Below are 27,729 nucleotides of genomic sequence, written 5' to 3'. Positions count from 1 at the left end.
TAAATGTCCAACTCAGAAAAGGAACTAATGAAATATTCGCGCGTCTGTTAGAGCTGAAAAAGACACTCAAAGGGAAAAACTTGCTGATTTTCTATTGAATGATGCATCTTTTACTATACTGTTACCCAGATAAGGTATTTGCTGCATTAAAAAAAAAAAAAAAAACAAACCTGCAACCAACAACAAAACATCCTCACAGTACCAGGAACAACTTCTTTGAAAACACTTCTTTGGGAATCCAAACTCCCCTCCCACAGCAGCACGAGCAATGAACTACTGCTCAAATATGCAGGCTTGGTTTTGAGGCTTATTTATCGTTATGTTTAATAGCTATTCACCTCGAGAAGCCACCCTTATTGAACATACGTTCTGTTTGCCCATTCCACCAACTAATGTAAAGAAACGGAATTAAAAAAATAAAGATCAGGCAAGTACTAATTCAGAACGTGGCAAATATTTGTTTTGAGATATCTCCTGTAAAATACAATCCTTGCAAGATGAAGGATACTTATGAAGTCTAATGGCTTTGCTGTTTGCCTTTTCCTATAAGGCTCACATTAGAAGGAGTGAGAGGAAGTTTTCTAAGTGAAAAATTAAATTATTTGCAATTCTATCTGGAAGAAAAAATATTATTTTGACTTTCAAGATCAATTATACTAGCAAGTAGCTTTTAAACATTGAGATTTAACAGTGAAGTGTGCACATTCATTTCCAATCTCATAACTCCTATTAAAATACAGGCTGGTTGCAACAAGCCTCCAGCTTTACAGGATCTGCACATTGAATGATTTGTACAAACTTTTTCCCTGCATTTCAGAGGGGAAAAAAGTTTTCTTTGATTATAATTTATAAGATTAAAATGGCTTAGTAATAAAATCAAATTCCAACATAAGTTTTATGTACAGGTAAAAAAATAAATAACATTTTAAACACATAAGCAAAGTCCGCCTTAGCAACCCATTCTAGCATATGGTAGCAACATGAAATCCTATGGAAACCTGCCTGTCCTTAAAGCAGGTCTTCTAGACCATGCATGTGAGACCCAGCCCTCCCAGCTTCTCAGCCTCTTTCATCTGCAAAGAGAAGACCAACTGAGCAAAGATTTGCCATAAGCTTTTCTGGACAACAAAGCAGATTCGGAGAAAACAAAAAAACACAAACACATAACAAAGAACTACACTCCACCACTTCAAAGCCCACGGACACATTTAAGTCTTCAAAACTACTCCTAAATTAAGAATTATTGCAGAAAACTATTTCAAAATAGGAACAATTCCACAGTTGCATGCCAAGCACAGAATACAGAAAACAGCAGATACCAAAGTACCCACTTTTCCCCCCCACTATCTTCAATACAGGGAAAAGGGGCAGACCTTGGAGAAGCAGAATCTCAGATCCCCAGCAAAAAGGCATTGCTGACTCTTCAAATGACCTTTCTGTCCCATGCTCCTGTTACTAGGGGGCTTTTCTTCAGACTGGCCCACGCCACCGCAGCCCAACACAACCCTGACACAGACAGGACCGACGGTGGAAAGTTCCCAGGCACACATCTGGACGTTGGTGCAGATGCTACAAAACCTCCCGGGGCACAAGCTACACAGATTTTGTCTAGAGGATCTTGGAGATCAAAAAGCTTAAATAATTACCTAATAACGGCAGCTCTGTGAACAAGAGAGGTAACAATTATGGCATCTCATTTCCCATCACAGCAGGTACATAATGAGTAATCACTGTATAAAATGTTTGCAAGAACATTAACTTATTTGCATTTCTTTTAACACAAACTCATCCCACGTGCTTGAAGCTTAACAACCAGGAGAGTGTGAAGGGCCTTCTATTCTTAAGTCCAGGGGAAAAGTGAGTCATCTCCACTGTCCCACTTAGTTGGCGGCAGTCATGGTTTGATACGGTTTCACATACCCTCTTCAGCATTCAAAGTTTCCCCCACATTTATTAAATAAATCTATTTATATATAAAAGTACAAAGCTGCTCAATATTTAAATCATTCAATTTGCATTTAAAATTTTTTGCATTATTAGATTTTTATTAAAGCATGTAATGTCAGATAACGCAAAGACTACTTTGCTTAGAGTCAAACTCGGCACTGCAGCAAGCTGAGCTCTGAAAGAAAATGCCAGCCCAGGAACAACAAGAAAACTCCCTTGCCCAGCGATGAGTAGAGCTTGTTACTCTTGTTGAGATGGCATTGCTTGTTTCACTAAATGTAACAATAAAAAAACCTATTTTAAGCCAATATCTAAAATAAATGAATCGCTTAGATGTGCCAAAAGATCAATGTCTAGAGAAAAACATTAAATCACTATTTTACAGTAAGTCATTTCTGCAAGACAGTAAGCGTTACAATATTTAAACAAACACAGTTTAGTTACGTGATACTTCTACCTTTCCAAACTGCAGCATGCCATAAAATTTAAAGTCAAGTACATAACGAAAGACCTGCATTTTGCTTGGCTCAGCACAGGATCAAGCAAGAGCTGAAAAGTGCTATGACAATTTTCACATTCTGTTGATTATCGAACTCAGCGTTCAGATTCCCTTTTACGTGGATCAAGGAGGATAGATTTGGTATAGGTAATGTTTCTACAGCTTCATATCAAAACGAGCAAAGCAGTCTATGGCACTGTAACACATCTATCTGTCCTGTAAGAGAGACATAAAGAATTTAGGACCCAGGTGATTTTCAAATTCAGACTTATTTTAGCAGCAGGCTCTTCTGCATTACCCAAGGGTATCCAAAAAGCATCTCTCGTTTCTCTAACAGAGGATGCCACCATTGATCCACACAAATAAAGCTGTGCGAACATCCATCTTCCACAGGAAAGGAAATGGTTGTTCACCAGCTATCAACCACACGCTTCTCCATTCACATCTACCATGGGTTAATTCTGTGTTCGTTAGCAACAACGCGTTTTGTCCTTTAGCGAGAAAGCAAGTCGTTCATCACCTGATAATACCAGAAGAGAGAGTCATGAACAGAAAAGCAAAGCAAGTGCAAAAACAGTGGTTTGAAAAGCAACTTTTGCCAGCTTACCTTCATACGTTTCCAGTATGTGCACGGTGTCGCCTATTTGTAAGCAGAGTTCATCTGGGCCCCTCGCGTCGTAGTTGTAGAGAGCTGGGCAGAGGAAACACGGCTGTTAGCACACGCAAGGCAACGTAACCTCCAGGATTTGTGTTTCTCCACGTAACTGGCAACAATGAGTAACAAACACATTCTCCACCTTTCCGTACAGGATTTCGTAAAAAAATTTGGCCAAGTCACAGAATCCCAGCATGGTCGGGGTTGGCAGGGACCTCTGTGGGTCACCCAGCCCAACCCCCTGCCCAAGCAGGGTCACCCAGAGCAGGCTGCACAGCACCGCGTCCAGCCGGGTCTGGAATATCTCCAGAGAAGGAGACTCCACAGCCTCCCTGGGCAGCCTGGGCCAGTGCTCCGTCACCCTCAGAGGGAAGAAGTTCTTCCTCATCTTCAGCTGGAGCTTCCTCTGCTTCAGTTTGTGCCCGTTGCCCCTTGTCCTGTCACTGGGCACCACTGGAAAGAGTCTGGCCCCGTCCTCCTGACCCCCACCCTGCAGATATTTAGAGGCATTTCTAAGGTCCCCTCTCAGCCTTCTCTTCTCCAGGCTGAACAAGCGCAGCTCCCTCAGCCTCTCCTCATAGGAGAGATAACCCAGCCCACTAAATCTCAAAAAGCCCCAAGTCCACTTTCTAAAGACAGTCCCTCACTCCGTTTATAACGCTTTGCTTCTTCGTAACAATACATTCAATTAACTTTTTTGTTGTACTCGCCTGTCTGCCAGCACTTTGTGTCAATTTTATGCAGTTCTGTAATGAACTACGCTGCCTTCCGCTGTCAGCTCAGGACACAGAAAACCTACAAAGTGTCTTCAGAAAACTCCAATTACCACCGCCAATAGTAAAGAACGATTTCTCAGTCAATTCTTTCATTGACTGCATGGATACTATCTTTAAAACCAACATGATTTCAGCATTCCCAAGTGCCAGAGCTAACTGCATCACCCCACTGCATTCACGGGAGAGACCTGTCCTATCACCCACTTTACAGCATCACCATCACGTTATCACACTTTACCTGCTAGCAAGCCCTGGCAGCTTCCACAGCCTGCACCACCACCACCTGCAAATTCACCAAACGCATTCATTTCCACAAATATTTCTGCGTGGCTCCAGCCACGAGCAGGGCGAGGAATGAAAACGAAGGGAAAACCATTTCCCTTTCCAGCGCTGAATTCGGAGACAGCCTGGAGTCCCACCACCCAGCGTGAGCAGCAAGGGGCACAACACGCAAGAGATGTGAAGGACCTTCACGTTACATCCAGCTGGGGTCAACACCGGGGACCTCAAGGAGATAATCCAAATGGGAAAGATGCCTTACCCCCCTCACCAGCAAAACGACATCACAACCAATGAACAGAAGCCACAGGGGTGTTTTAGTTTTTAAAAAATTGGCTGACCAGAAAGTAGAATTTTGAAGAACTGTCATTTTCAGAGGATTACTAAACTACAACAAAAAAAGTAATTCAAAGACCACTCCTCCCTACCCTTCCCAAAAGCAAAGCTCAAAACTCTTGAGCACTGAGATTAGCAAAGCCCAGAATAACACAGGAAATTTATCTAATAAATACACTGCAGACAAGATATGGATGGGGAAGAAAAAAAAAAGTCTGAAGAATGAAACAGTTATGACTTGTAAAGCTAGATTTTTACACTTCCCATGGAGCAAACTCTCTAAGACACCAAATCTTCTGATACCAAGTAGCATCCTCATGACCGAAGGCAGCGACTCCAGAATTTCACAAGACTGAAGTTAATGAACTGTACTCAAGAGGGACCCACGACGTTTCTGCACCGTTTTGCAACTGCACTCACTCCCTCCAACGAGGTTACCAAGTTTAAAGGCGTTTTATATGCTATTTTAACACCTAATGAAGTGGCAAAAGCAGTCTTCCTCCTTCACCATGAGGCACATGTACGTGTCATCCTCACATTTCCAGCACACACAGCTGTTTTGAGCACGGACCTCCTCTTCACAGCGACAGCTTTGTCATAGCTCTTCGGGGAGCGAAAGCATTTTTTGAACACGATAGTTACCTCAAAAGTTTCTAGCACTCCTCAGACAACCACTTGCTTTCCTTTCCACAGCAGGTCCCGGGGACAGGGCTGGTGGGCAGCACTGCTCAGAAGTGCTCCAGTGGGACTCTCCGCTATCATTACTGGAACAGCAAGACTCAGGTAAGTTCTGCGTAACTCCCCTTCTCGTAGGACATCTTCGCAGATGCTCAGATCCAGAAGAGTTCACAGGACATTAACGACACAGGCCGCGCTCATCACAGGTCACAAAGCACTTCCAAAACAACCCTCGAACTTCAAATCCAGAGCAAAAGGCCAAAAGTCCCAGCTATAAAGGCAATGAGACATCAGACCCAGCAAGCACCCTCAGTTACCTGCCCAGCCTTCTCCTGTTCTCAAGCAGTCCCAAGAAGCAGGCTAGGGCCCGTATTACTCAGAAGATCAACAACACAACTTACATCTACAAGAACTGGCAACTGGAGAAAAATACTTTCTTGATCTCAAATCTGCTAATCGGTTTAGCCCCAAGTGCGCAAGCAGGAACGATCCAAGTGGGCGCGTGAGAAGATCTAATCCCACCATGAGGACGGGGCACGGTGCCTGGCGCTGCCTCCAACCGTGGCTGCGACTTCACTGTCGACCTCCAGAAGTCACTATTTATTCTTCCCAGAATTTCTTGAATTTATTTGTTAGCATTGTAAGTTAGCGGCTTACAATGCTAACAACAACGAATATACGAACTGAAGCAGAGGAAGTTCTGTCTGAAGATGAGGAAGAACTTCTTCCCTCTGAGGGTGACGGAGCCCTGGCCCAGGCTGCCCAGGGAGGTTGTGGAGTCTCCTTCTCTGGAGATATTCCAGACCCGCCTGGACGCAGTGCTGTGCAGCCTGCTCTGGGTGACCCTGCTTGGGCAGGGGGTTGGGCTGGGTGACCCACAGAGGTCCCTTCCAACCCCGATCATGCTGTGATTCTGTGAAGGGCTGCCTTGGTCCTTTTCTCTGTGGTACCCCTCTTGCCTGCCAGACAACAGACTTTAGAGTTAAGAAGCAAATCAATATATCTGAGTGCAAAAATAAAAATAAAAAAAAAAAAAAAACAAACACCACACACAGAACTAGAAAGCAGTTTGGAAAAGAAAACAGTATACTGCATAAGACTATAAACAGAGGAGAGCACACTTCAGGGTAAAAAAAATAAAGGTCAAGTGCATTGCAGAGACTAAGATCAACAGTATTTAAATGCAGGCTTTAGAAAGTAATACAGTTTTACCAACATCAAAACAAGCCAAGCTAGTTATTCCTGTTTTAATGTTTTTTGTTAACTTTTTCATTATTAAAGAGAAATAAACCCTCCCTCTCGGGTATCTGGCGCAGAATACTTCAAAGCCGTAATTGCTATTCTGCTGGAGAAGAGGGTTCTATTAAAAACACATTAACAAAAATTAACATTTTGAACTGCTCTGAGCAGAGGGATGTTAATGCTGGCGAACACAGGGCAGGCAGGAAGGTCTGCTCGGTAACGCTCCTCAGTGTTCTCCGTTCCGTTCTCGTCCCTACCAGGGAAGACAAAGTCACCCAGTCCATACTACCTCCTCCAGACCTGTGCCGATGGAGCTCAACACCAAACTCCATCCCTTGGGTCTTCGTTTGGATCTCTTGAACGCTCACAGCTGTCACTAGAGTCGAGAGGACCTCTGGGTGCTCCACACTTCCAAAAATGAATCCGTCTTGAGCCTTCCACCTCTGGGACCCCGACCAGCAATCTCGCTGCCTCGTACCAGCCACCCCAGTCAGGCAAAATTTGGCTTATGACAAATTAAAAACAGTCCTGTACTCACTTCACACTTCAGCTAGGCAGTTCTCAAACATTTAAATCGAATAACACTACGGATCAAAGACAGCCATGAATAAAAGACATTAAAATTTATATTAAGAGTGCTAACAGGTGTCTGTCATACCAAGGCGGGTCACGTAACGGGAGCTTCACTGTATAGACGGATTCTTTTGACAGAAGAAAACAAACAGCCAGGCTGTAATTACTGCCCACCACAGCTCCCACTGACCTGAACTGAGTGAGGAGCAACAGCCATGGAGGGAAGATTCATCTTTAAAAATATATGTGTGAAAAATAGGTCTTAAAAAAAAAAAAAAAACAAACACAAAGCCACACAATTTTGGCTTGCAGCAGCATTGACAGATCATGAAGCAAACAACCAAAATCAGTATAAAGTGCATTCCACCCCTGTGATTACAAACCAAGGTTTGAACTACACTGCACACTCCTTTGTACGCTAGCATCTAACTCCCTCTCAGCATAATTTTTTACGTAGAGTGACATCAAAAGATGCATGACAGATAAAATGTTTGATTGGAGCAAACAACAAGGCTGAAACTGGTAGCACATATATTTTGTCTGATCAACTGTATTCTGAGTTACCATTTAAAATATTTAAAACCCTGATGTCTAACTTCCAAATTTTTAAATTTTTTTTACTGAAATAAGTTTTGCTTCATTTGGAAAATGCAGTTCTCAGTGTGACAGGTTTTTAGCTTGGAGAGCTCCAAGTTCAATGAAGCATTGGGAATATTTACACCAGCTAACGTTAGGCTTCCCCATTGTGCTTGACCTGTGAATGAATCACAGCTCGCTGTCTTGGCAAAAGAGTTCTGCAGCCTCCCAAGTCAGAAAAACCTTTGCTATCCAATTCACAAGCACGATAAGGAGCACGGTTACTTAAGCATCAAAAGACTTGTGACTAAGACTCAGCCAGTGCAAGTTAACCTCTTGGTTAACACTAATACCGCATCCCGATGCTCTTCGTCCATGCAGATTTATTTCTTCCTCTCTGATAAACTCCAAGTGAAGAAGCACAGCTCAGCTTCCCTACTGCAATCCAATACTTATCCCTTCTCATCAAGAACGCTATTTACAATGTGTTTTCTCCTTAAGGGACACCTCTGTGACAGAGATATAACTCTGGAGACCACGCAGGGGAGGCACCCAGCTCACTGGGGCTGGGGAGGGACGCTCAGGAGGAGTCAGCTCAGGCACTCGCAGCCCGCACCGCTTCCCTCAGCCTGGGCTACAGCCCACACTGTCGGCCAAGAATCAGGTTCATTCAGCCCAGCACATGGCAATCAGCTTTAAACGAGCGAGGGGGTCACCTGTAAAGGTGACTTCCTTCCTGGAGAGGACTGCTCTCCCGGCAGAAGGCCCTTGAAAAGGGTCTCCTTGATGTCTCCAGCATGAGCTATGCACCTCCCAGACACCTCCATCTCACCGTTTTCTAACTCTAAGGTTAGCCTGCTGAAGAGAATGACCGCATTTTCTCAAACTTACGGACAAAGAACTAAAAAAAGCTTTATTATCTAGTTCTAAGCATCATTAACTATGACTGACTTAACCTAGAGCTGTGGGGGTCTATTATATTTGCAGAATCACACCTATAGACCATATATGCTCGACAACCACGTTATGGGTACCCTTGCACTGACTCCTGACCAGACCATTTCGGGCACAGTCTTATACCTAACCTGATCATAAAAACCAAGGTAAACCAAAACTCTTCACGACAGGGGAAGCACTGAGTAATTTTAGGGGACAGCCTGGAGAAGAGAAGGCTGAGAGGGGACCTAATATATACTTACAAATATCTGCAGGGTGGGGGTCAGGAGGACGGGGCCAGACTCTTTCCAGTGGTGCCCAGCGACAGGACAAGGGGCAACGGGCACAAACTGAAGCAGAGGAAGCTCCAGCTGAACAGGAGGAAGAACTTCTTCCCTCTGAGGGTGACAGAGCCCTGGCCCAGGCTGCCAAGGGAGGTTGTGGAGTCTCCTTCTCTGGAGATATTCCAGGCCCTCCTGGACGCGGTGCTGTGCAGCCTGCTCTGGGTGACCCTGCTTGGGCAGGGGGTTGGACTGGGTGACCCACAGAGGGCCCTTCCAACCCCTACCATGCTGTGATTCTGTGACACACTGCTGATGAATGAAGAACAGTCGTGGCTCTCAAGATCCGCCCTGAACAAACCCAGCAGCATCAGGATTTCGTGTCCCAGCCGAGGTGGAACTGGCTGACCTGAAGGCTGAAGAGCAGCCAGCAACCGTGTCGGTGAACTCTGGGGTTCCGCTCCGAGGTGTAACGAGTGGAACCAGGACGCCGAAAGAGAAAACACAAAGTCACGGTGATGAAACCTCCCCGAAGTCACCCCTCATTCCCACGCTGCAGGACAGAAGGTTTCAGCATTTTTCTCGCCGTGCTTTCAGGCGAGTGGCTCTCCGGGTAAAGGCTCTCCCTGGTCCCCTCCTCCTCCCCGCACAGCCACAAAGCACATCCACACAACAGTACTGAAGTGCCAACAGCAAAGGATTAGTGTGGGCATAGAAAGAGCAATTTTTTCAGCCCTAGGAGTTGATAAAGAAAGGAACGGCGAATAGGGCATTACAGTAATTGCACTAAAACCCCATTTACAGCTGAAGAATACAAAACAAACACCTCTACAGAGCCGCACTCATTAATCTGCGTGCATTAGAAAAATGAGGAGGGCAACACTGGAAGAATTAGAGAGCAGTGACAGAGGGGAAAAGAAGGAAAAAGCAAACAAAGGTAACATCAATATCTACTGAAAAAGCTTTCCTCTGACTGTGCGAAAGCTGAGCTACCTTAAGATACCATAAAAATGTTACAGTGTAGTATTCTCTGGAATTACTTTGCATTAGAGACTGTATTAATCGCTCCACACTTCGGAAAGAAAGCAAACTACATTTAACACATTATCAGCTTTATTTTACACTGTCTTTTAAAAAAATCCCCAAATCATAATTGTGCTTTCCCATAAAAGCAGACCCAAACTGCAGAGGCGAAAGCAAAGTCTCTTGCAAATTCTTTAGTGCTAAAAACAAAAGAAACCTGAAGGTTTTCCTCCTATTTTCTCTAAAAGGAAAGTGGTTGCTTTCAGTATTAGATTTCTGAGTCCTCTGTTACTTATCCAGACAAGTTTACAGCTATTACAGCTGAGGCTAATGGAGAAGAAAGCAGAAAAAAGAACGGAAGGAGTCAGGAGCTGCACCTGAGATTTGTTAAAGATGATGATTTCATGTGTGCCTTAACCGAGCGCAGGTCTTCCCACCTGACTGAAGTCACCCTGTATTTTGTCATTCTGGGTCTCGCCAGTTCAGTTCATGGTTCTTTCCCAACATTGCAGTTATTTTGACATCCAACCACTCACAAAAGACAGATTTCCTGTCTGAACGGAGAAGTCTGTAGAAACTCTTATGCTTGAACGGTTGACACCAAGCTAACGAAGAAAACACAGCTCATGGTTCCTCCTCTGATGAAGTCCATGAACAGGACTTCTATCTTAGGTATCTCTCCAGCAGGACTAGACTAAACCCAGCAAGTTTAAGTAGATGGTTAGGATTTACTCTCATTTTCCCTTCCAAAGGGGAGACCATTCCTTTTCCTCCCTGCTCCACCTGAGCAGCAAATTCCCAGGGCTGGGGGGGGAAATGGTTGATCTGGAAACTCTGTAACTCTCTGGCCACGGGAGCCAGGGAGCACTGCCATGAAGTGCAAAGGACATCTGCCGAGGGCTGGAGAATCCTGAAACCCTGGCACCCCTCAACTGAAATCCCTGCAGCGACAGCCTGCCTTCCCTCTTCCCAAGTAAGGGCACAACACACTCCACTACACAGGAGTAAATACTGCCTTTAGATGAGCACCCAAGCAGAGGTGCAGCACCAACTGTCGGCTGAGCACGGCTCAGAAAGAGCAAAGGGCAACCCAAACCTCTATAAAGATAAGTAGACACATCAGGTTTTGTAACAGAGGGCAACACAGGGCAGCACTACGTTTTGCAGCACACCTGGTGCCTTATCACTACCCAACACAAATTGATAAGCTGAGAAAACTTCATAAATCCGGAGCAATCCCCGAACTGAAGCCACGTTGCCTGCCAGAGTGCAATGACCCTGTTTCTGCGTCCTGCAGGCAGAGCTCAGGCAGGACAGAACAAGACGCACACCTGTCCTTTCTGCACTAATTAAAAATAAACAAACAAATAAAGAGTTCTGAACCTATCTGAGATTTCCAAGAACCAAGTTCAGGTTCTTGCTTTTCCTCCTCCTCCGGCCTTTTTAGCCAGATACTTCATATTTAGGGAGCTAATGAAGTACAATGCCAACTCTTAACAGCTTTCTCCCTCCTCCTTCTTGCTACTTAATCTGTATTTAGAGTACTTCACCACTCAGTACTGAGGATATAAAGCTGAAACTAGTGCTAAAAAAAAATATATATATATAACATTATTGACTATAACAGCATTAATGATGTGCCATAATGCATAGCTAACAAGAAGCACAATCAAGAACATTCAAATCGATTTTTAATATTAAAAAGTCCATTAACTGAACTGCATTGTATGCATGGTGTAATCACACCACCCCAAGCTCTTAACACTGGCTTTTGCAGAAAAGCAAGATGCTGATTTAGACAAACAGAAAGCGCTATGTAGAGGCAGACGTCTTGGCATCCATCTTCTGGTAACACAGAACTGCAGAGTGAGTGAGTCTTGATGCTCCCTTCAATCTCCTACGTTTCACTGGGGGACACCAAGAAGCGACAACTCTGCTCTTGCTACGGTGGGTCTACAGGCAATGTCCTCAAAGAGGGCAAGGACAACGTCTGAGCATGCACCACGCTCACCATCGTGTACCTGAGGAAAGGACTTCTGCGCTTTTAATTAACTGAAATTCAAAACAGCCTCTACCTGAAGTCTTTGCAAACTTTGCAAAACCTTCAATATTGCTATCTAAAAAAAGCACCAAGGCAGCTGCTGGGCACGAGAAGGAAGGAAGGAAGGAAGGAAGGAGAAGAGTTAAACACTGGAGAGGAGGAGCAACTCGATCAGCTTACGGTCAATGCTGGCAGAGGATCAAATGTGTGAAGGGGCCGTGAGTCAATGTCAGGCCGTACCACTGGACAGAGGTTCCCCAAGAGACGGTAAGCGCCCATAGCCGGCAGCGCTGCAGCTCCATACCCGCTCCCGGCTGATGGGCCTCCAGCTGCACGTCCCTACCCCTTCCCTTGCACCAGCGCTGCCGCCCACCTCATCCCTCAAAGCTACCAGGAGTTCAGCTGGCTCTAAACCTCCGTGCTTTTTCTGCATTAGCTCTCTAAAAAGCTCTGAGCAGCTATGGAAAATCAGCAACAGTGGAACGGTGAAGGAGGCAGCATGTGGCCAAGCACAGGAGGCCGACACCATCAACCTCAACCGACACCATCAACCTCAACCGACACCAACTACAGCCTTAGGAGAAGGTCCCAAACAGAGCAGCGTAGTTCAAAACCAACCTGCCAAACGCAGAAGTGGGTGCAAACAGCTCCAAACACAACAAGATCAATCTTAAAGCCCACTTGTGGAAGGGACTATATCAAAGTCACGTGAACCACGCAGGCAAACCCTGAATTCCTTCCTACTCCAGTGCCCCAGGCCAGGACACCACCAATTATGGTCCAGCTCTGCACAGGCACCAATGCTCCTTCACCAGTTGCCAGCCTGGTGCTCAAGCAGGGCATACAGCATCCCAGGCAGCTGGGAGCACAGCTTGGGTAGAAGACTGGTCATGGATGATGGACACAGCCAGTTCCTCAGGACCTTTATCTTTCACGGGATGAAGCAGAACCTTCATGAAAATACCTTTTCCAGCTTTTGGCTGCCGCTACGCAAAAGCCAGCAAGAATGAAGCCTGCTTCTACCTGCAGGAGGGCTTCAACAAAAACAACCCACACCACACTCATCTTAGATACATCTGAAGTTGCTTGACGCATCAGCCCCTGCTTCAAGTTTCTCCCCTGCCACTGCAGCAGGTCTCTATTGCACCGAACACAATATTGCAAAGAGGGTGCCTCTTGCTAAGCATTTGTACAACAGCGAGCTTCATGTCACAGCTATATTTTAATAGCCATTTCAATGACGATAAAAATCAAGTTCAACACAATAAAACTGGTATCACACTACTGCGGAAACAGCAAAAAAATGGCCCCTGCAAGACACTGTTCCCTGCAATACAGAGCCGATGATGCAGAGCCAAAAGCCTCAAGCAAGGGGAAAATGGGGTGATGGGAAGAAGTTTTCTTTTCCTACTGTTCTTCCTTCTCCGCATTTCTACAAGAGAACATCACCAAAATTCCTCTGTTGCTTTCTCAGGAAAGCTTACAGAGTGGGGCAGAGCGGAGAAGGCATTTCAGGCTTTTTACACATCAAACCTTACTCAATTTATTTTCATTTGCCATCACCTTATTTGTCTCTCAGTCCTTCCAGCTGTCTCCAACAGCAAGAACTAGAGAGAAAGAGCACAGATTCAGAGTCAAGTAATCCCTGAGGAACTTGTTCTGCTTTCTGAGAAACAGCAGTTGGAGAGAAGAATTACCTGCTAAGAGCCGCAGTCTGATCCACCAACATTCTTTTCCACAACAGCTAGGCTATTGCAGAAATTGGAAATAGGTGACATTTTTCCTGAAGTTGTATGTTATACCGGAATTAATGTAAAAACGTAACCACGGGAGCGAGTCAAGCAGCACTGAATGCATTCAAAGCCAAGAGCCGCATTTTGCAGAAACAGGGAAAAATTGTTTTTCCCCGAACCAGCAAGAGATCACATGCCTCGTGCCGCTTTCAGAGGAGCGGCAGAGTTGGCTCGGCAGCGAGCCTCAACAAAGAGTCACTGTCCGGCTCGCGCCAGGCTGCCGGTGCCTCCTCACCAAGCCCTGCCACCAGCGACCGGGCTTCCTCACAGCGCGGTCAGAGGGAGCTCGTGCCCGTGCAAATTCCATGGCACCCACCTAAGAGGCATCCTCTGAGCCCACGCTAACTTCTGTGTTCGTTCTGGAAGAAATAAGCAGGAAACCCAGCTGGTATGGTATTACTATTCTCTAAAGACCCAGCATCACATTTTGCTCTCTCTACAAATCAAATACACTAACTCCTGGGAAGTGGGGAAGGCTGGAGCAGAGGAACACCTGAAAGCTCTGCTTACGGACGCTGAACTCACAGAATCCCAGAATCACAGAATAGTAGGGGTTGGAAGGGACCTCTGTGGGTCACCTAGTCCAACCCCCTGCCGAAGCAGGGTCACCTACAGTGACTCCACGTCTTTTTGCGCAACAGCAACCTAAATTTATAGTGGCAACGCTTCACTTCAGCAGGAGTTAATGTGTTTGCTCTAAAAAAAAAAAAAAATATATATCTTTCTCACCTAACCGAAGTTGATCTAGCCCAATAATCTATCACAGATGAATGTGGGAAATGCCCAGAGGAGCTCTGCCCACCAGCAGCCACTGAGTCCTGTCCCACTGACCAGCTTGGCCCTCCACTGCCAGGGCAGCCCTCAGCAACGCAGCAAAGGCAAGCCTTGTAACTACCACCCTTACTGCCCCCAGCCTCAAAAATCACCCTCGTTAATTCGGAATAGCTCAAGGCCTTAACACCCGACTTCCTAAGCATAATCACCTGAAAAGAGCATATTTTAAAAATTCCCACTGTCACGTAAATTAATGCTAGTAGGGTGTTTAAGATGCTACTAATCCAGCAGTAATTTGCTAATCTGTTGCTAGAAGAAAAAAATATTTTACCTACTTTTTTTCCACATTATCTCCCCAGCATTGTTCCACCTACTTGCTGAAAAGAGGTGAAGCAGCAGACACGCTCGGGCCAGCCCAGGGTAGGTCCAGCTCCTGGCTAGAAGAGCAAAGCCACGCTGCTCCCAGCGTTGCCCCAGTGGCAACAACGGCTTAAGGAGAACCTTCTCCCTGTCTATTTCCAAAGCAACACACAAAACAATCTGCTCAAACGTTCACATTTAGCAAGCTCTAAGTTGTGGCACAAGCTTGTGCTAAACTGGACAGCACATCTGTCCTCCACAACCACTTTCACCTTAAAACATTTGTCTTCTCCGCTGCAAGACTACTCCGCTAACCAGTGGTTATTTCTCAATTATTCAACCCATTCACCACTTTCAGGACCTCTACCTCAAAACAAAACTATTGAAAAAAAAAACCAAACTAGTGATAGCCAGCACACTGTACAATTCTAGTCCTCATATCCAGAAAAACAGTTCATTTTTCATACATAAATCAACACACATTTACATCAGCTAAGTTTGGGGGGGGGCGGGGAGAGCATTTGTGCCACCTTCCTGCAGGAATCCAACTCACTCCTCTTGATTAGCAGCCTTCAGTGTTCCAAAGAAAAACAGTTTAAACTTTAAAAATGTTTCTTGGTCCATTATAGCCCCAAGAGCAAGACTGCGTTGCTGCACGCAGAGGTGACAACAGGAACGCCTGCGACGTGCAGATGCAGTCAGTGGGGGAACACAACGGCACAGAGCCCAAGGCTTTGCTCGTGTTCACCTGTGCTTTACTTTTCACTAAGTTTAGTCAGTCATTTCTCAACGTTATCACTATCCCACCCATCTTATCAACACTTGAGCTGGTATTCAGTTATTCTATTTCTACCCCGCAAAACCATTTTATATTTTCCACACTCCTTATGTAAATATTATGGAAGCATCGAGATGCCAATATACAAACATAATACATGAAATCCTAATCCTAGAGCTTCTATCTTGATGCAAGAACACCTCCCAGATAAGCACGCTGCGTTGCAGATGGTATCACACCTGGGCTGCAAAAGCTTACAGTCATCCCAATATTTTAGATACTCAAGCCCTAACAGTATTAAAACTTCTTCCAGCGTTCAGCCAGGAACATTTTCACCTTTGTGTGCTCTGACTGCAGAAACCAGCAACTGCTGCATTCAGCCCAAACAGTGCTTTCTGTATTTCAGGCACAAATCTGAGCCAGACAAATCACTCGGTTATCACAGTTCAGTAAATAAACAGAGGCTCCTTTTGCAGCAAAAGTTATTGATAACAATCTGTTAATAAACCATTTCAAGAATACATTCAGCTAGAAAAGCAAACACCAGCTGAACCCGCACAAAATTTCTAAAGATGTAAACAGTACCATAACTGAGCAATTCTCTCAAGTCGTTATTAAAATGTGCTTATCTGGCTATATCCAGTCCACTGGCTTATTTTTTAGGAATGAGAATTCCCACCCCACAGAGCTCCAAGGGAACTACGGTAGGGACGCCTCAAAGACTCACTTGCTTCTCCAAGAAGTTTTTTTCCCCAAATAAAGCCTCGCTAACGGGACGCTCTTCCCACTACGTGGGCAGCGTACACTGACTGAACGGGTAACTCCCCACGTACGCTGCAGCACGATCACACGGCAGCACTGGTTTAACGAAGGATTTGTTATCGTTGCATCGAGACTTGCACGCTACCTGCATCACCACCCCAGCAGTGCCGCTCACCAGGAGAGACCAGGGCGGACTAAGCCGAGTCCAAAGTCCAGTTACCACAACCTCGTTCAGGGACACACCGAGAGCTGACGGGAGGCAATTCTCTATCAGCACCTTATCAGCCCCGGAGCGGTTTCGGACAGTAATGCTCAGCACTAAAGCGATCCAATCTAATGTAACTGCAGATGCCCCTATTAACCAGATAAATGTCTCCTGCTTTTTTTAAACCTCTTAGACTCTTAGGTACACTGAAACACTCAAGGACAAAACCAACAAATAAATATAAACAAAGTGTAATATAATAAACACCAAAAGAATATTTGGCTCTCCATCAAATGTTTGGGGTTGCTGTTTTGACCCATTTGACTCATACGCTATGGAAACTACTGCCTGAGAAATATATCTGTGCCACAAAAAAATCTGTCATCATCTCCAGCCACTTAACTCGTGAGCAAGAACAACTGTTTTCTCACCAGAAGAGCTCAATAATCAAAAACTCTGGGAAAGGGATCTTCATCCACCACTTCAACCCCTTCCAGTGCTGTGTCATATGTCACTCAATTCAGTTTGAAAAGGAGTCAATGCCAGCTGCTGTGTCTCTGAGCAAGTCTTGGTCTCAAAGCAATTCCGAGTTGCTCTCCAGCATACTGCTGCCCATCACCCGGGAAGTCCATAAAGAAAAGGTTCTTTTTTATGCCCAACCCTAAGTGAGCAGCATCAGAAGAGACAAAAAAAAAAAAACAACCCACACAACACATACAGAACAGAATTGACCAAGGTCACATCGAGGTTGTCAACAGCTAGAGGCACTGCCAACAGGCTACTGAGGAAGGAGGCAGTTAGATATGGCCACACCAAAGACACACCTTCCACAGAGGAACTATGACTTGGAATGGAAGATCAGATACCTTCAAAACTAAACTGAAAAACCCCACAAACCACTTTTCTTTAAACCAACTTACTAAGAACACTATCAGCGAAAGCATGTTTTAGTTACACCGCTTAACCTTTACATTGGCAATTTCACAGAGATCACTCCACAGAAGAAGAAAAAAAAAACACCCAAACACCAAAAAACCCCACTACACCCCGACCCCAAAACCAGAACCAGCCTCGGAGGGGAGAAAATAAAGTCTCTCCAGTCTATCCCACCTAAGATTCTTGGTGATAGAAGCATCAGGAAGGCTACAGATTGATGGGGACACAACCAACATGCGGGGTGACACAGGGGTACCCCGGGGAGCAGGGAGGAAGGAATTCCAGCAGGGACGACAAGATGCAGAAAACTGGTGGGCATTTGTGTACAAGGACAAAACACCAGAAATAAAAGGAAAAAGCTTGGAAATCATTAAAAATTAAGAGGCATATGACAGATTAAAAAACATAGAAAGGAAAATAACCAGGTAGTGAGGAAGCTTTCATATATAATCACAGTTTTGTATCCCAATCACATCTTGCTCAAAACAGTCCACTGCTATCCACAGAGCCCGAAGCTACCCGGCCACCCAGCAGCCCAGTTCAGAGTCCAGGCACCAGGCAACATCACCGCTACCTCATCTTAGACAGAGCTTACTACAGGCTTAAATATAAGCATTATTTTCTATATATCTAAGTTACAAATGAGCTACAGACTGTCCAAGGCAGAACGGCAAAAATAGTACAGGCTCCCATGCAACCCCAAAGCAGTAAGTAAAAATAAAGAAACCAAAAGGAGAAGCTGTTCAAACCCAGGCTGTATCGCAAGGCAGCAGCAAGGACGGAGAGACTGACAGCCCACGACACCTCGATGCCTTCCAGTACCTGAAGGGGCCTGCAAGAGAGCTGCATCGGGGCTTTTTACAACAGCATGGAGCGATAGGACAAGGGGTAACAGATTCCAGATGAAAGAGGGGAGACGTACGTTAGATGTAAGAAAGAAATTCTTTACTCTGAGTGTGGTGAGGCCCTAGCACTGGTTGCCCAGAGAGGTGGTCGATGTCCCATCCCTGGGAACATTCCAGGCCAGGTTGGACGGGGCTCTGAGCAGCCTGATCCAGCTGAAGATGTCCCTGCTCATGGCAGGGGGGTTGGAACGGGATGATCTATAAGGTCCCTTCCAACCCAAACCATTCTGTGATTCTGTGACGTGGTGACAGGCTGCACAGAAGTTAAGGAGGGAGTAAGCACAGGCTTGGTCACGTCTGCAGCTGGTCCTTCCTCCAGGTCCACCGACCGACAGGAGGTCCACACAAGTCAAACCAGAGCCAACGAACAAACCCTCTTTTAGCTCTTTCCATTACTTAAAAAAATAATAATAATCAAAGTAAAAACATCACTTCTGGCCATCATGATGTCAGTTTTCATTCATATGCTTATACTTTGGGAGAATAACCTTACGCTTAGCCAAGAGAAAGTTTAAAGGTTCCCACAGACCCTTATCTATAACTTTTCTGGCCCAAGCAGCGGGCTTAACCATATCTCTACTCAGTCATTAAAACTGCAGTGCCACCCCTCCTTTAGAGGACAGCATTTATAGGACATTCCAAGCCACTGCCTTGATAATCCGCAGCCATTTCAGGGTCATGATTTGTTCACTGGAGTCATATGCACAGCAGATTTTTTGAAAGCAAGTGTCCCTTTAAATTGTTCACCATCTGTGTTAAGACTTGGAAACTCAAATTATCATCAGCTACTTCCATCTGGCTCAGTGTCGAGATATTTCCTGTTTCTGGGTCCACTACAGGAATACTTTTTACATTACCACTTGCTCTCATTTCACCTCATTTCTGATACGCAGCCTTCGCTACAGATACTACACACGCACCACACCAAAGCAACTCCTTGAGTAAAGCACCCCACTACATTCACTGAACCGTTCCCTATCGCCAACACTTTTTCCTGCAGACCAGCTGGCACGATGAGGAGGATGTCGAAGGCTAAAGCATCAGCTGGGAGGCATGCAGGAACGCCGCTGCAGACACAGCTAACAGCAGAGCTTTCCACGACCCTGCATCCCTGCCGCCTTCCAACATCTCCCTTTAGCCTCATGCAGGGACCACAAGCACCACCAGTGCCAGGGTTTGCCATCTTACTGCTTCTGGTTTTTGTTAGGTTGGGTTTTTTTCATTCCATGTATGGAAATTAGGAAAACTCTCCTCTGCTAATACAGCACAGTTGAAGATCCTTGCGTGTTAGGTCTGGGTATGGTCTGGTGTCATCAGCTCCTTGTTTGGCATCAGTTACCTTCTCCTGGGACCCAAGGGCTATTCAGCTACGTTCCCAAAACACATGTTATTTTATTACATTCAACTTCAAGCTGAGTGATGTCACTACTTCCGTGCTTTGTGTGGAGCAGAAGGAGAAGGCAGGCAGAGCGACCACAAACACCTAGGGCCAGGCTTCCAAAAGCCTGGATCTTGGAGAGGCTTATCTGGCTGCTCGGAGAGGCTTCGGGGCACACCACGGTCCGTGTGCTCTCACAGACCCCACGCCTTCCAAGCTGCTCCAGAGCCGTAGCTCTAGCAAGCTCTGCCAGCAACCAGCCAGGAACTCACCACGTCAAGTGGCAAAGTGCCTCTGTGGGGAAGACTCTTCTCCACGATGCCACCGATGATGCCCTCTGCACATGGACTCCGGCTTTCTACGGCACGCTCCCGAAACCCCTGCACCTAGCCCAGCTCGGGAGCTGCTCAAGCAGGCTTTCAACCTCAATATTGATTAATCCGGGTAGTAAAAACGCTGAAGTGAGACAGCTGCTACAACAGTACAGATGTACAGAACAGAGTGCCATAACAAACCAAGTGCCTACAAGCATACACACCAATTATGCACGCTTTTACTTCCACTCCTGTTCATAAATTACAGCGCAAACCCTACATCGCTCAGTACTTTCTACTGGGTAACAGAAAGACATTTTGCTACTCCATCACCCTTCGGTAAAATCAGCCACCACAAACCTCTGAAAACACAGTATAAAAAGGTCTGTGCTAAAATAATATAAACAGTACTCTAAATAGAGCAACAGTGCTAAAAAATATTATAAATAAAACCCCAAATTCAAGTATCATGGCCAACAGTTACTTCAGCTATTCACCCATCTGTTTGTTTTGTTATGTGTATGGATACATGATTACACATAATAGTTCTCAACGTGATTATTTCAGTTTAGTTACAAAGCTATATGAAGTGGAAAAATATTTCCAGAGATATTTCATATTTTGCTGATGAAACTGAAATTCAGCAACTGCTGCTTCTGGTGCCACAAGTCTTTACATCAGAAACCAGATTTAATGCACAAATTACACAAACATAGGAAGATAAAGAACACTATAAACATGCAAATGTTTTCACAACTACAGCCTGAAAATGTAGATAAAGTTTCAGAATCACAAGAATTATCTCTCCTTGAACATCCTTTTGGTTTCGACAGGGCATGATTTCAATTTCCCTCCCCAAGCTACATATTCCAGTAACTCATTAAGGAATCCACTAAAGCATTCTTCAGAAAATAACTATTGTCACCACAGCCACAGGCCAGAAAACAGACTTCAAAATGGTTTTAAGTTTATAAAAAAAAAAAAAAAGGAAAGAGAAAAAGAGAGAGAGATGCTAACTTTTCAGCGGTCCATCTCCCTGTCAGGCAAAGCCCATAAAGAAGAGCAGCCCACGTATTTCACAGATGGCAATTAGCCACCACGGAAAGTTCTGTGAAAGTTTCAGACCTCACCTCTTCTCGCTGCAAGTAAGACTGGCATCTTTAATAGAGTAATACTTTACAGCTGGATTTGCACTAGCTCCTCATGTGAGCTTGGATTCATTAATATTGGTCAGCTGTCAGCTATTTATCTAAGGTTGGACGCATCTACAGGTATTTAACAAGCTGTATTGGATTTCAGTCCTGAAGGACCACTGCAGGATTAGACAAAGCATACCCTGCATGTGCTTTACAGCCAGTACTGGACAAGCTCCAGAAACACAACTATTTCAAAGAAAAACTATTGCAAAGCTGATGCCTGTAGTCGCCAGCTGACAGAAAGGATTCCTGGAGACGCTGCTTTGACTATCAGTTGCATCCAGTTTACTTTCCTCTCCCCTGAAATCTTTGCCAATGCAGAAAGGAAAGGGTGTTTGTAATACAAAGCAAGCTTTGCCAAGTATGGCAAACAGCCTAAAATTAAGATCACATCAGTGCATCTAAATCAAGCGTTTAAGGCAAGTGAGAGATAAAGGAAAACTACAAAACCCTCCAACGTACGACTCGAAATGCAGGTGGAAATTCAGAAATGCTTTCCCCCTGAATTCAAATCAAACCAAAAACCTTAAATCAGGACCTTGTCCTACCATCGCTTCCACACCTGTCTACGATGTAAAGTATAAATATTCACCCTGTGAAAATTCCCCCTCCCCTTTCATTTTCTAGGAACAAGAGTGTTAATTAGTAGCTGAAAAACTCCTAAACTGACTGAAACTTTCTCTGCAGAGTTAAATAAATGCTCTGTATTACGCCCGTAGGCAGCCAGCTGCCTATAGGAAGTCAGTATGTGCTCTGTGGGGGGCGGGGGGGGAAGGAAAGGATTCCTGGTAAATCCCTAAGAGGAATCATTTCTCGGAACAATCCCGGTTGGCAATGTTGTCACCGACCTGGACAAAGCCAAACAGAGGAGTACATGCGTGCTTCCACTTATCCGGTATTTCCACGCCTCTCCAATCTGTTGCTTTCAACAAGTATTTATTGACAGAGAGCAATAGTGACGGCTGAGTAAACCGAGCGTAATCAAGCAGATGCCTACAGTCAAACTGAGGACATTCATTTGGGAAGATGTACGCCTCACCTACCAGTCCCTTACCTCTGCTGCACGCCATGCCAGGGACGGGGGAGCACAGAAACGTGTCCCCTCTGCAGGCAGGGAATTGAAAGATATTGTGAAATATCATACAATAGAACTCTAATCTTGGCAGAGAGCAAAGTATATTGTCTCCAGGAAACTGAATTTGCACGTGCTTTCTCAAAATGGAAATACACTGACAAATGTATCAGCAAAGACTGCACCGACATTTTCACTCCATCGGTTTGGGACGCGTCAGTCCTGCTGTCAGTGACAGCACAAAGGCAACCCTCCTGTCCCGGCAGACAGCTCCAAACCTCACTCCTAACACAGCATCGCTAAAATCCCTAAGATGCATTAAGACACATCTTTTTCAACTTCCTAAAAACCTTTTCTTCCCTACTTTAAGGCACGAACACGCAAGCCCAAGTCAATCTCCACGTGCCACCGCCACCCACCACAGCTGCGGACTGCAAATCCGGGACTCCACAAACGCCTTAAATCCGTCCCAAACCGCCGCAGGCCCCCCTCGAGAAGCAGCAGCAGCGAAGCAGCAGTGCTTGGCCGTTGCAGTACCCGTGCTTTCAGCGGCACTGCGCTTACCACTCCTACCCCCTGTTTCAAAGAGCCACTACCAGAGCACAACTCGGTTGCAAAACTTCTGTATCGTGGCCTTCGTGTCACCACCTAGTCCACCAATTCGTTACAGCCCTCCCCCTGTAATAAAAAAATACAGTTTCTGCGTACCTGGCTTGAAGATACTTCTGCATTCACCTTTTGGAAAGCCATCTCGACCTCAGCGAGGCACTAAAACGCCCTAACCTTGAAACATAGCCAAAGACCACCCCATTTCAAAGTGTCTAAAAACCAGGCTAGTTATGATTTGCCCTGTCATAACACGCAACAAAAAATCACCAGTTACAAGCAAAAATACAGGCTCTCCCAACTGGTGTGGCTCACAGTAAAATTGGGTTTGTTTGCGGGCTGGGTTTTTTTTCTTTTCCCTTTGCTTGTTGTTGTTTGTGGGGTGGTTGTTATTTTTAATTAATGCACATGCAGATACACACCCTACACAGTGCAGAGTGCCAGAGCAGCCTGCGTGTTACTGGCTAAGGACTGAGAACCACAGACACCACCTCAAGCACTCACAGCACCCTGTCCGCTCAGGGGACAGCTTGAGGGCACCCAGATACACCCCAGAGGTGCAACAACTGAGTCACAGAGGTACAGACTATTTTTAAAACGCTGGTGTCCTTGACATAATGCCTTATCTTTGACCAAATCCACGGCATTACGAAGCACCTACGCAGGCACCACGTGCTGTCCTGAAGTAGTAACACTCAGTGCAGCTCCCCGTGCAGATATCCAGCTCGTTCTTCATCAAGGCTTCCAATTTACAAAGCCTGTCAAAGCCAGGAGCACCTTGCCTGCACGGCAGAGCCCGCACTGACGTACTGATCACAGCAAGGACAGGACTATCCGTGTCTTCCAGTGACTCATTAGGAGTAGCAAAGGAAAGCAGAGTCACCATCCTGAAAATTAACAGGACCTCAGAGAGCACAAGCCCTGTAGCTGGGAAGCTCTCCTTCAGCACAGACGCACAGCACTATTTTTCTATTACACCATTTATTAAAAAAAAAAAAAAAGGCTTAAACTTTTTAAACTATCACAATAATGCTCTAATTACTCCATATCTGCACATACTTTTGAATACAAAGGCATTTTAAATATGGTATTTGTAGTGACCATAGTAGCACCAGTTCTACCTCTTACTGCAGTTTTAAGTCCAAAGGAAAAGGTCAAATAACAGGAGAAGTCCAGTGGATTTGGAAGCTACTAGAGCCACTTAGGCTAGTCTGCCCTCAGAAGTGCTAGCCAGGCTTGCAGACTCCCTAAAGCAGCTCATTACATCTCTTCTCCACTGGCACAATGAAGAAACAGCAAAATGACAATTTTCGCATCCCACTAAAAGCAGGAGACGCGAGACCGAGCAGCCACGCTCCGCAGCCGCCTGGGACATCGAGGCAGCAGACACCCGCAGCTTCTGGGGCTCTCTGGAAGGCTCTGACATTCCTCCCGAGGAAGCCGTGCACCCACACGGCATCTCACCACCGCCACACGCCTCCCCACCGGCTCGGGGCGAGAGACGGAACGGAGAGCGAGGCGCCGAGACGGAGGAGGACACACAGCATCGGGAGCAGAGAAGGGCTACTGCAGTTAGGCTGAGCGTTTTCCTGTTTTGGATGGTTCCCCGTATGTTAATCTAATAACTGTATTACCCCATTATATCCACACCCATTCCTCATCCAACCTCCCCGCGCGCCGAGCCCTGAACTCTCGCAGGAAGCGGAGCTGAGTCACGCTCACAACTGCCTGCTGAGATAATGCCTATGCACTTTAAGGCACCAAGTTTAGTTTACACCAGTGCTGGGCATCCAGCACCATCTTCAACGCCCACCGCGCACGGGGGAGCAGCTTGGGCAGGGGGAACATTTCTTACCACGCCTGTATCCTACCACAGTTTCAGTACGGGTACGATTCTGTGATACGGGTACGTCGCAATAACTTTTTCCTACCGCATCACGGCCAGCAAATCTTCAGGACTTGAGATGTTAAGAAAGCTTAGTTGTGCACAGACACACACTAGTCAAGTGGAGGAAAAAGAAGCATATGTACATATTACCTACAAACGTGCTTATTTTGTATATACACGTCTTTTATATATATATACACACCCGTGTGTATACATACACACATCCCTGAGCTCCCACAACTGCAACATAAAGCAATATAACCCACAACAATAGGTACTTTCCTGTTATTTCTGCTTTAGTGAAGCAAACACTAGTATATTATACATACACATCATGAAAACAGCAGTTTGATTAACGCTATTTGGGAAAAGGCAGATGTTTCTTTTTCACTGTCAGACAACACCGACCCAACGTCAGTCTCCAGGACAGGCCATGGTAAACAGCTGGGAAGAAAAATATTTGTGTGTTAGCACGTCCAGCTTAACAGTGCCTTGTCCATTTCTGTTTGGGACTATGTAGCTGCTGCACCAATTCTCCACAACCTGAAATTTCACAAGCAGCAAAAAAGAAAACACCTGAAGCCCTGCAGTGCACAGAAGCGCCCTTTTTTAACACCATAAAGATGTGTAAAACATGTGTAACCAAACAGAATATTCACCCTCCTCCGGAGGAAACCCAGCCATGCCGAGAAGCAGCAATCCCTTCCAAAACGGTGTCTAACAGCGTAGCACAGGCCAGTAAATCCCAACGTTCAATTAGCTCTGTATCCGATTTTATCTCCTTGCAACACTACAGCTACTTGCAACGCTCACACTCCTGCAGTTCAGCAGAGAAATACTCCGATTTTGATGAGGCTCAGCCCTCTCCGCTAACTCGCAGGAAAAAGAAAAGGAACTATCATAGAAAACCAAACCTACTATAAAGCCACAACAAACTTCTCTGCAGAGCAGCGGACACAAACAAAAAACAACAACTGAGCGCATAATCTTGTGCTTTTGAAACTGTGAAACAAATTTTTTTTTTCCTTAAATTGCATTTAAGTCCAGTTCTCTTACCACACATACCATTTCCCACACTGGACATCCAAATATAAAGTGTACTGTAAACTACTCAGCCTATTCCGCACTTCTTATTCTCTCACCCTTTCAAAATCACTTCCAAGACATCGATTCCTGGAAAGCCAGGTCTGCGCAACCGCCTCCACCGCAGCAGCAGATGAGAGCTGCTACAAAAGAGGAACTTGCTTTTGACTGTCACTGGTTTATAACGCTGGTATATACGTGCCAATTTAGCCCTTCCAGCCTTCCAGCAACACCCTACCCACCCCACCCCACGAAGCAGCTATTTGGGAAGTTTCACCAGCGAGTGCCACCTGCAGCGTTTCTGCTCTCTTGTGTTTGCACCGCATCCTCGGTGCCGGTGTTACAGCTCCCGCGCGGTGTAACCGGCCGGCTAGGATTTGCTAGTAATTTAAAAGTCATGCTCTTGTTTTCTAGGGATGTACACCCAAAACTCAAAATTAATTCCTAAAATTCACTTGGGCTCTGCTCAAACCCAGAAACTCCCTTCTTCCTGCTCACGTTGTTTATACAAGGCTCAGCTGTGGCTACATATGAAAAGTTAAGTTCTTCTTCACAACTAACAGAGTCCAAGAACTGTGATGGACACTGAATTTCACATTTCCAAGTTAAATAGCTAGATTGATTATTCCCTTCCCTGAGACAAACGCTCCCACTCACGCCAACACAGTTTTCTTCCCGATAACCCCTACAAAACGCTTTCGATCAAAAGGAGAAGCCCTCAATACCAAGATGGGCCCTCCCGGCACACCACTGCCGGATGCCAGTGGTGTTCGGTTCCGTTCCCCTCGAGCGGAGCCGCTCCAACACCGGCAGAGAACCCCTTTCCTTACGAGGGTCGTGCTCCCCGTGAAGAGCCTGGTCCCTCGGTCGCCCCGAAGCCTGGCTCTCCAGAGGAGCGACGGGACGGTGGTGGACACCCCACGACGAGCTCCCCATGGCGGGCTCCCCACGGTGGGCTCCCCACTGTGGGCACAACATGGCGGGCTCCCCACAACGGGCACCCCACGGGCCCTGCGCCCACCGAGGAGCCGGCGCTGGGAGCGGACCCTGCCCAGCTGCCACCAGGGAGGGGAACAAGAAGAACCCGACGCGGGACCGGCCCGAAGCCCTCTCCCAGTCAGCCCAAGGGCCGCTCGGGAAGCAAAGCGATACAGAGGAGGGGAGGGAAAGGCAACTCTCCCAGCGAGCTCGCCTCAGGCGCCGTCCCCCGAGCTCTCCCCTCCGCAGACCCCGGCCGGGCGGCGGCTGCAGCCGGCGGGACGAACCCGCCCGACCCCGCGGCCCGGCCCGGCCCCGCCGCCTCAGGAAACCTCCGCGCCCGGGGAAGCGCGGCCCCGGCCCGCCGGAGGGGAGCGGAGCGGAGCGCCGGGCTGCGGGGGAGCCGCGGAGGGGAGGGGAGGCCCGCGGCTGGGGGTTCCCCGCGGGCGAGCCGCGGCGCAACAGGCGGGTGCGGGGGGCCGGGAGGGTCCTCACCTACGCCGTATTTCTCCTCCCTTTTGGTGGGAACCCAGCGGGTCATGGCGCTGGGGAGGGGGGAAGGGAAGCGACCGGACCGGGCGGGGATGCCAGAGCCCCCACTCCTACGCCGCCATTTTCCAACCGCGGGACGGGAAAAGTTTCTACCGAGGGCGGAGTCATGTGGTGCGGGCGGAGCCGGGAGCCCCGGCCCGGCGCGGGGGGGGCGGGCGATGGCGGGCGGCGGGGCAGAGACGGGGGGGAGCCAGCCCGGCCACCCCGCGGGTCGGTCCCTGGGGCGCTGAGGGGAACGGCGGGCCCCCCGCCAGCGACCGCTCCCCTCGTCCGGCCGGGTCCCGCCCGGTCCCCGCACAAAAGAAAG

The 27,729-nt window shown here is 46.7% G+C and overlaps 1 protein-coding gene across 3 annotated transcripts in view; it reads right to left on the bottom strand.

Annotated features, from left to right (window-relative positions):
- Window positions 1-27,490, bottom strand: part of DOCK1 (dedicator of cytokinesis 1) — a 339,932-nt gene extending 312,442 nt beyond the window's left edge. For all 3 annotated transcript variants that reach the window (XM_075423918.1, XM_075423919.1, XM_075423920.1), the window contains exons 1-2: window positions 27,366-27,490; window positions 3,054-3,137 (exon numbers count right to left, since the gene is read on the bottom strand). In XM_075423918.1, coding sequence (XP_075280033.1) covers window positions 3,054-3,137; window positions 27,366-27,411 — 130 coding nt within the window. In that variant the 5' untranslated portion in view covers window positions 27,412-27,490. The remainder of the gene's footprint in view (window positions 1-3,053; window positions 3,138-27,365) is intronic.
- Between the last annotated feature and the right edge of the window lie 239 nt (window positions 27,491-27,729).

Source organism: Opisthocomus hoazin, chromosome 6, assembly GCF_030867145.1.
Source record: "Opisthocomus hoazin isolate bOpiHoa1 chromosome 6, bOpiHoa1.hap1, whole genome shotgun sequence".
Taxonomy (NCBI): Eukaryota; Metazoa; Chordata; class Aves; order Opisthocomiformes; family Opisthocomidae; genus Opisthocomus; species Opisthocomus hoazin.
The sequence above is the reverse complement of the archived record's forward strand: the minus strand, read 5'-3'. Positions and strand labels throughout refer to the sequence as shown.